Source organism: Penaeus vannamei, chromosome 16 (genome assembly GCF_042767895.1).
Source record: "Penaeus vannamei isolate JL-2024 chromosome 16, ASM4276789v1, whole genome shotgun sequence".
NCBI classification, from domain to species: domain Eukaryota; kingdom Metazoa; phylum Arthropoda; class Malacostraca; order Decapoda; family Penaeidae; genus Penaeus; species Penaeus vannamei.
Window position 1 is genome coordinate 11,171,793 of NC_091564.1, and position 10,000 is coordinate 11,181,792.

The following is a 10,000-nucleotide window of genomic DNA, read 5'->3' on the forward strand; positions in this document are numbered from 1 at the left end:
AGTGGACTCTTGCTCAGTATGATTGTTGTTGTAAATGTTTAATGAAGTCACAGTTAAGATAACATTTTTCATGGGCGAGTTGATCATAAATAATGATATAACAGATCAATACTGAATAATTAATATTTAGTAAGGGTCAACTGATCATGAAGTGTTTGAATCCTTCTACACTATGGATGGAGGACAATGATTACCTTTGGTTTGTATAATGAAGTTCAGTTATATACAGTATATATTATATATATATTTTGCATGAAGGAAGTGGCTGTACTCAGATATTAATTTCAGTACCAGATATAAGTAGTAGTGCATTCATTTCATTATCTTTTCTTCTATATGATAATTTTTCTTTCATGTGAATCTTGTGAAATGGCAATATGATATAGTGTGTGCACTGTAGTGTTTCAATAGATTAAAAGTTCTATACCCTTTTAAAAGTCAGCACACTCGTGTTCTTTATAATTTGTTGATTTTTTTCCCCATCCATTAGTTATGTTCTGTAATATCACCAGATTTTTTGTTTCAGCCACCTGGTGATGACTTACCATGTACTTTGTCCTTGTCAATAACAAGTTGAATTCTCTCTCTACCCATAGTGGATAACTTTTTGTATGTTTTTTATTTTTGTTGTCTTCCTTTTATGTCTCCCATTTGGTTTTGGAGTTTTGTTATGTTTTTTTAAAGCCAAAAATGAAAGAAACTGGTTTCCATTATGTATGAAGAGGAACTTGCTTGAGTTTTTAGTTAGTGGATTTTTTTTCTTCTTCTTTTTTCCTTCATCTTCTTTTCCAACTTACTTATTTCTGTTTGACCCCCCACATTACTTTTTTTTTTTTTTTTCCCTTTTTTTTTCTTTCTTTTTTTTTCTTTCCTTTGTTTGTGGGGAGGCCATTATGGGTATAAAGTGTAATTCATCTTTGGCTATTATTTAATGTCTACTCTAAGAGTCATTAATACTCAGGACTTCCTTGATCCCACACTACAGGCTCTGTGTTTCTTCCCCCAGGTCGTTACTGCAGCTGATACATCGCACTATAGAATTCATTGTGCGAGAGGGGCCTATGTTTGAAGCCATGATCATGAACAGAGAGATTAATAACCCAGAGTTCAGGTGAGCAAGTGGGGACTAGGAAGAAAATATACTTTTTTCGGAATATTTCTAGGTGTAAATTGTACTGCTAATTATTATTTTTTGAAGTATAAGTCCATGAACTAAGTTGATTTCCATTGATTATTTATTAGTTTCTGATAAGAGGCATTATATGTTTGTTCTTTATTTTAACTTTGTTGTGAAAATATGTGACACTCAAACAAGGACATTTTGGCTAATTTCATGTTTTTTACTCATTTTAGGTTCCTCTTTGAGAATCAGAGCCCAGCACATGTGTATTATAGATGGAAACTGTTTTCAATGTTGCAAGGAGACTCGCCAAACAGGTGGTCGACCAAACCCTTCCGAATGTTTAAAGGTATGTCGTACCAAAACATACACACAATTAAAATTTTGCAGGAAATTATCTTATTTTGAATTTATTAAAAGAAAAAAAAATCTGTATTTATGGTATATTGTTTTCCTTTTTTCTCAGGCGGGTCAATATGGAAGCCTCCACCTCTTAATCCATTCTTACAAGGGATGCCTGAAGAGCTGATCCAGATGGAGGAAGAGGAGGAAGACAAAAATAAGAAGGGATCTCTCTCTAATGCGTAAGTGGAGATGATTCTCTGTAATTCCTTTTGAATTTGTACATTTTCTTTCTTTTCTTTTACTTCATCTGTCTTTCTTTTCTTTAAGTTCCCACTCACTTTGCTTATTTTATCCCTCAAGCCTCCTTTTCACTTTCCCCCTATTTATTGGTTTCTTTCAATCTTCCCCCATCCTCTTTTCTTCATTTCCATCCCTTTATGTCGTCCCACAAGCTTTGAAACTTCTTGTAATGTGATACTATCATTTCCTGAAACTTTCCTTTAATATTCTGCTATTCAACAGACAAAGAGGCCGGCTGGAGTCCATGATCCGGCAGTTGGTCCCAGAGAGAGAGAAGATTGGTGAGGCCATGGTGTGGTGCATAGAGCATGCAGATGCAGCAGAGGAGATTTGCCAATGCATCACAGAGGCACTTACTAACACAGAAACCGCTTTACCGAAGAAAGTAAGTTTGCTATGATAAAGATTTGCGTTTATAATTTTGCCTGAAAAGTTGTTACAGTTTTTATTTGTTTTAATGATGAAATTATTTTTCTGGAAGAGTCATACCTGATATATGTATTACCTGCTCCTTACATTGTTGACATGGAATACCATAGATACATTAATTAAATTTAGGTGTAAGCTTTTCTAATAGTGTATTACACACAACGAAGTGTAATGAAGAAAGAAAGAAAAAACATGACTTGATTTTTATTTTTTTTTATGATTGGTTATGATTTTTATGATTATTTTTTTTTCTCCCTCTCTTAATTTTACGGTGGACATTATATTAATATCCTTGTGCTTTTCTCTCATAGATTGCAAGATTGTATCTCGTCTCTGACATTCTGCATAACTGTAGTGTCAAAGTGTCAAATGCCTCGTTTTATAGGAAAGGGTAAGGATAGATAACCTTAAAATATATGACGTGTACTTCTTTACTGTGATGCTGTTGTGTTCATTGGCTCCTGCATTATGATGTTTTCCTAATCAGGGATTTTGTATTTTACTTGTATATTTATTATTATGATTATTATGATTAATTAATGGTCCTCTGGCAGTAGTGTAGTATTATTTCTTTATTTTTCCATTTTGTGCTCAGCAATATGCCTATCTTTCACATGTTCTTTCATTCTTCATTTATTTACATAGAAAAGTAATGGTATTTTTTTTTTGTTAAGATTTACTTACTCTGTTCATTATTTGTTTTTATTTCATATCATTAATACTTCTTTAGATGATTATTTATTAACCCTTAAATGAGAATGTTTGTATAAGTTCCCATACTACGATTAGGTTAATTTCAAAGGTCAAATAAACAAGAAAAGGAGAAAGGAAGCCTTCATCAAATGGATTAGTGATAAAAGATGCACAGGCACAAGATATTTCTCTCCAGCTAGTCATTACAGTTATTAATTATATTTATTATTATTATTGTTATTATTTTTATTATTATTGTTATTTTTAATTCTGTTGTTGCTCAACCTGTTCCGCTGTTCTTTGATTGTTCATTTTTTGATAATATGTTAGATATATTCATCTTGTTATCAGAAGTATACAATTGTATTTGGATTCAAAACAAAGGGCCATGTGAATTACCAATAGCCTGCATGTTGCCACCTTCACACTTGATTCGTGTGTGATTATTGTCGTTTGAGGGTTAATGCTGGATGCTGGACTTGCTCCTCCCTAAACGAGCTTCTCTCTTCAGTATGGCTAGCTGTTGTGTGTAGATTAGACTTATTATTTAGAGAAATTACCTTGATGCTAAGAAAAACAAACAAACAAAACAAAAGACAGTGTAAAGAACAATATTCACTGTTAAACAAACAAACAAAAATGCAGAATAATTTTGATGCAACAGCAAGCATTAAAAGCCTTATGGAAATGTATGGTAGTTGCATAGCAAAGAGATCCACTGAGTTTTATTCCTGTCAATATTGAATATCTGCCATTACCTTTTTTGTTATCTCATCCTCTCTTTCCCCACTCTCTTTCCTTTTCTCCTTGTGTATGTTTATCCAGCTTTGTTTTGAAGAGGCAAGTGACTTTTTCTATAAAAAAGAAAGAAAAAAAATGATGATAATAATTATAAATAATTTTTAATAACTCTTCATGACATTCATTGCTGCTTCAGGTTCCAAGCCAAACTAGCAGAAATCTTTGAAGGTTTACATGTCTCATACAACTTGGTGGAATCAAGACTGCGTGCAGAGCAGGTAAAACAGCGCATCATGCAGTGCTGCCGTGCATGGGAGGAATGGGCCATATATCCTCATGAGTTCCTGATCCATCTCCAAAATATATTTTTGGGGCTCGTCAAGAGAGTAAGTCGTGGGTTTGTGTACCTGTGTTTATTGATGATCTTGGGGTTAGTATTAGGTTTTCAATCAGTGTTATTGAGGCAAGTTTTATATATAGTGTTGTCCTTCAAACTTGTGTAAGGCTGATAACAATGATTAGTTAATTGTTATAGATATCAAAACTTGGTATTTTAATTTTTCAATCTGTGATGACTTCCAGGAACCTGAAAGTGAAATGGAAGAAGAAATGCTCAAGTGTGTGATGAATGATGCTCCCATGAATCCAGATGATGTGGATGGCATTCCTATAGATGATGTCGATGGCATTCCTATCAAGGAGGAGGACAAAGAAGACCTGGATGGTGTACCAATTGCCAACACTCCTTTGATCAAGAGTGCAGCAATTAGTGCGCTACTTGGTTATGATGACGATGATGATGAGGAGGATATTGATGGTGCTCCATGTAAGATACTGCGGCATTGACGCTTTGCTGATTCTCTAGTGTTATGTAAGATTGTTATTATCTGTTAATTTAAGTATTAACTGCACCCAGAATTACATTTAATGACCACAAAATGCTATTCTTTCCAGTGGATGATGATGTGGATGGCATTCCTTTCAAAGAGACTCCCATATCAGACAATGGTCCTGCACCTGGGTTTGTTTCATCCAAGTGGGAAAGGGTTAGTCCAAAACGTGTTGAAGCTCAGGTAAGGGAACAATGCATGCATATATATATATATATATATATATATATATATATATATATATATATATATATATATATATATATATATATATATATATATATATATATATATATTTTTTTTTTTTTATGTATGTATGTATGCTATAGAACAAAATTACATACTTGCAATAGAAGTGAGTGGATGCTTGATATTGAAATAAGGTTGATGAGGAATTTTCCATTATGTTACTGTAAATCCTCTCTAGGCCGTAACCACTTCAAAATGGGAAATGGTGGAAGCCAATCAGAGTGAAGACGAGGAGGCAAATGGTTCAGACAACACCCCTGTGTATGATCGATCAGGAACACACACACAGCTGAGCCAAAATAGTCATGGTATTTTCTTGTGTATCTTCTTTGCTTTAGTCTAATAATTGTGAAGTTACTAGATAACTATACCTTGTTTGAGTAATTAATAATGGTATTGTAAAATTCTGGGAAAGTCAAAAATAGTTTCTAATGAGTAATTCTTTCATGTAGATGAAGATGATCTAGATGGTATCCCTCTTGTATATGACGACTACAAACGCAAAAAGAGAGATTCCTCGGAAGATGATTCACAGTCTCAGGATAACACCTCTGATTACTCAGAAGATTCTAGAGGGTTTGATAGACTGCAAGGGTGAGTTCTTTTATGGAAATGTTCTGAGATCTTTATCTTTCTTTCCTTTTTTTTCTTTTCTTTCTTTTCTATTAGGATTTCATTATGCTTGTCCTATTTTATTGCATAAAGTTAAATATTTACCATATTTGCATTCATACGATTGGTTAGGTTGGATACACATGATTACATTTGTGAATGGATATGGACATGCCCTGATATATTTTGTGAATGGAGAACTGTCTCGTTATGAAAACAGGGACGTCAGTGAAGAACGCCGTGCCAAGCTTCGTGAGGTTGAAATACGTGTACTCCAATACCAAGATGAATTAGAACAAGGTATTCGCTCCGTTAAGCAGGGATACTCCATCCACAGACAAGTTGCACACTACCGCCACAAGATGATGAGAAAGGTGAGTGCATCAAGCTTCTGGTTATTGGATATATAGTGTTCTGTTTGAGTAGAGATCTTCATTTTGAATTGAAATTTATTGTACAAAACATTTATTGATGTGCATTTTTTTACTTTGTTGATTGTTTCACCAAGGACATGAATTATAAGAAATTGCTATTTACAGATTGAGAGGGAAGATGGTAGCGAACGAAGACATCACCGGCACAGAAGTCGGAGCTCATCACCAGAGGAGAGGAGACCCACAAAGCGCTCCAGATCACCACACAAGTAAGGATTTAGATAATATTTGCAGAATTTGGCTCCTTCCTGTGTCATAGATGCATTCATAAAAAACCTTAATGGGGTCTTAATTCTTCAGATTTCTGCTTTTGGGTTTCGTCTTTATCTTGGTTACTTGTTGATGTCATGTTCAACTTGGTGTGAATAGAAGAAAAAAAAAAAAAAAAAAAAAAAAAAAAATACTGATAATGGTGGTGGAAATAATAGTTGGAGTAGAGTGTGTAAGATAGCTCTGTAAAATATATGTCTCTTGATACATTCCATACTTTGTTCTAATCTTATATTTGATTGAATTCCCAGAACTATTTTTGCTATATTTGCTTGTTATTTAAAGGTCTCGTCATCGCACACACTCCAGATCCCCGAGTTCTAGGAGACACAGGTCAAGATCTCCACGGAAACGAACATCCCATTCACGTTCCCCTAGTCGCAAGCACAAGAAAAAGAGCCGCCATTAGTGTAGCAACTATAAAACATTTGCTGTGGGGAAAATGATATACAGTATTTAAAAAATAAAAAAAATAAAACAGCTGCCAATTTTAATTTCATAATTATTTGTTCTTTCTTTTTTTTTGTATCTGTTTTGATTGATAACCTCATTATTTGGTAATCTTTTTATTACCTCAAAAAATATCAAAATAGAACAAAACATTCTCTGGTATTGATCTTGTTGTTTTATCATTTGGCTTTTGGGGAATTTGGCAGATGAAATAGCTACCATGGAGCTATGAATAGGCAATACATAGAACAATCACAAAATTTGCAGTACACACCATTAAGTTGACTTTTTTCTTTTCTTTGCAAAGTCTATCATTTAAAATGTGAAAAATAAATAAAGACTATGAAATATTTTGAAGCCTTTTATTCTGCTGAATGTGTGCTAAAATGGTCATTAATACACTTTGATAAATGCCTGTAGTTTGGAAGAGTATGAATGGATGAAGCATTAAAATTTGTTCTGTAAATATATGTTCTGCAGTGTATTTATGAAGAATATTTTAAACCTCTTGCATGTATTCATGGACTTCTATAAAAAGGCCAATATACTAAATGTCTTTATTGTTTACCACTTCTTTTTATTACATTTATAAATGCTATATATTTGAATAAAGGTTATTTCTTCAAAGAAATGAAAGTAAATCCTCAACTGAATTGAGAAGCCGCATTTATGGTATCAAGAATATGGTTTTGAATATTAGTTTTCATCTGAAATAGAATGCTAATTTCAAATTCCAGTTGCAACAAAAAAGGATTGCAAACTTCAGACAGACATACTTTTCTTCAAGATTATTTTGGCTTTGTTATATGATTCAGGGTCTCATAAGGTGAACATAATATACATTTCAGTTTTCCTGTGCTAAGTAAGTAAAGGACTGGATCTAAAATAATACTAAGAGTAAACAGCAGATGGTATGGACACAAAGGTCAGAGAACATCTTGTTGAGGAAGGAATGACAACCCAAAAAGATTATTAAACTACATATAAAACAAATATGTGGGATAAAATTCTTAACTTGGGATAGCCTTTGATTTTAATCTCCGTTTCAGAGCTATCCCCATCTAATAATATTTAAATGGGATTAGCACTGAAAGATAACATGGATCACTGTTGAAGTCCCACTGACAGTTTTCTATAACATTGTATTACTGCCATCGTGATGAAAGCAATAGTTAAATGCATACAGTAATAACACTATGATAATGACATTTATGAAAATATTAGTTGTCAGTTTTATTGCTAAGCTGGTATTAACTGAGGATAATGGGGAAGGGATCATACTGTAATCCGAAAAAACGGTTACAGTGGTTACATCATTATCGATGATCAAAAGGAATGATATGGAGTGATTAATGTTAAGATAATGATACCAACATTATTTCCACAAATGTTTTCTTGAACAAACCCTTCCATCAAGTGCACAGAAGAGATACCTGTGTAAGAGTATATTAAAATTCATTTGTTCTCCAAAAACAAGATATAACGAAGTTATAATGTAAATATATATACTTTATATATTTGCCATGTACAAATAATAGAAAGAAAAAACACACAGGTATACTGTATACATATACATATACCTATTATAAAAAATATGCATATATATTATAAAGATTTATATATATATATATAATATATATATATATATATATATATATATATATATATATATATACATATACATATACATATACATATACATATACATATACATATACATATACATATACATATACATATACATATACATATACATATACATATACATATACATATACATATATATATATATATATATATATATATATATATATATATATATATATATATATATATATTGTGTATTAACATATATATATATATATACTCTCTCTCTCTCACTATATATATATATATATTGTGTATTAACGTATATATATATACTCTCTCTCTCACTGTACATGTATATATATGTGTGTGTGTGTGTGTGTGTGTGTATGTATATGTATATATATTATATATATATGTATGTATATATATATATATATATATATATATATATATATATATATATATATATATTGTAAAATAAACAACCTGTATAGAAAAATCTAATGACTGTACACCGAGAGCGACTACGTGGCATTAGAGCCAAACGGAAGCACACACAAGCATGTAGCCTGTCACAAAATTATACACACGTATATATATGATGTATGTGTGTGCGTGTTTGTTAGTACGTGCGCGCGCGTGTGTGTGTGTGTATGTGTGTGTGTGATTGACAGAGGATGGAGCCAAGCAACTGATCAGGCATCAGTTATCAGTCTGTGAATACGATAGCAAGGTTCGCTCCCGTGGTTTCAGTCATGTGTTAAGTACTTCGAGGGTACACTGAAGACGCCATATATAACAGTGCAGAGAGAGAACCGTGTAGTGTTGCAGAGTCTGCAATCGCCACAACATGCGTCCCTTGCTGCAACAAATAATTTTGACAACGCTTCTCGTCGGGTGCCTCGGGGACACGCTGGGTCGACATGAGGCCCAAGGGAATCCCGACAGTTGGAGGCGTCCCCGACAGAGCTCGTGTCCCAACCCCGAGGACATCCTTCCCTGCGAGTGCACCTTCGACGACCAGCTCGGCGTCATGGACATGAACTGCTCGGCCGTCCTGGATGAGGAGCAGCTTCGCCAAGTGTTCCTGGCCAGCGTGCCCGACAAGCAGTTCCGAGCTCTCATTATTACCAATAACCCCCACATTCGTTTCCTTGAGAACGGCGTCTTCAGCGACTTCACTTTCCAGCGCATCGACATCATGGACGGCGTTCTGGAGGTGATCGAGGAGGCGGCTCTGACAGGGAGCGCCTCCACGGTCTTCGAGATGAACTTCCACAGGAACAATATCAAGGACTTCCCCTTCTTGAGTCTCCGGGAGTTCTCAGCCCTCGAGAACCTCAATCTCCACTACAATAAGATCAAGGAGATCCCCCTCTTCGAGTCATGGTCCTTGAAGGAGTTCTACATCTTTGGAAATCCCTTGGCGCATTTTCCTGCGGACAGCCTCGCTGGCTTACCGAACCTGAAGACGTTTGGTGCGTCGGAATGTGATATACCAGAAATATATCCAGGTAACAGCAACAACATTACGGTACCGTGGCAATTAGGCATTGATACATGGCGAATTTAGCTTACTCGCCTAATAAATACAAGTAATATGATATTTAAAAATAACGTTCAGCTGTACAAGGATATGGGGATGCACGTGTTTGCCGGAGCGCGTTTACATTCATGAACTTGTATGTGCACGGGTTATCATCATGGCCACTTCCATCTCCTAAAATATCAAAACGTTTCTGCAGGAGTCTTCGACCACCAGGTCTCCTTGAGGAACGTGTACTTGCAGGAGAACCGCTTGACCACAATCCCCAGCGGTGCCTTCAGGACCACGGGGAACACGATCTTCCACATCGTGCTGGATGACAACCTTATCG

At 34.6% G+C, this 10,000-nt stretch overlaps 2 protein-coding genes across 2 annotated transcripts in view; both read left to right on the plus strand.

Annotated features, from left to right (window-relative positions):
* The window catches only part of LOC113801328 (U2 snRNP-associated SURP motif-containing protein), a gene marked incomplete in the record, with an annotated part of 14,467 nt that extends 7,382 nt beyond the window's left edge, over positions 1-7,085 (plus strand). The window contains 13 exon segments of the mRNA XM_070131238.1: positions 1,007-1,111; positions 1,354-1,469; positions 1,587-1,704; positions 1,988-2,150; positions 2,506-2,585; positions 3,825-4,014; positions 4,211-4,454; positions 4,583-4,701; positions 4,946-5,075; positions 5,220-5,361; positions 5,600-5,753; positions 5,919-6,022; positions 6,369-7,085. Of these exon segments, the coding sequence (XP_069987339.1) occupies positions 1,007-1,111; positions 1,354-1,469; positions 1,587-1,704; positions 1,988-2,150; positions 2,506-2,585; positions 3,825-4,014; positions 4,211-4,454; positions 4,583-4,701; positions 4,946-5,075; positions 5,220-5,361; positions 5,600-5,753; positions 5,919-6,022; positions 6,369-6,492 (1,789 nt within the window).
* A 1,746-nt stretch (positions 7,086-8,831) lies between these two features.
* LOC113801338 (oplophorus-luciferin 2-monooxygenase non-catalytic subunit) overlaps positions 8,832-10,000 on the plus strand; it is a 2,255-nt gene continuing 1,086 nt past the window's right edge. The window contains exons 1-2 of the mRNA XM_070131239.1: positions 8,832-9,637; positions 9,869-10,000. The exon at positions 9,869-10,000 is cut by the window's right edge and continues 27 nt beyond it. Of these exons, the coding sequence (XP_069987340.1) occupies positions 8,974-9,637; positions 9,869-10,000 (796 nt within the window). The 5' untranslated portion in view covers positions 8,832-8,973. The remainder of the gene's footprint in view (positions 9,638-9,868) is intronic.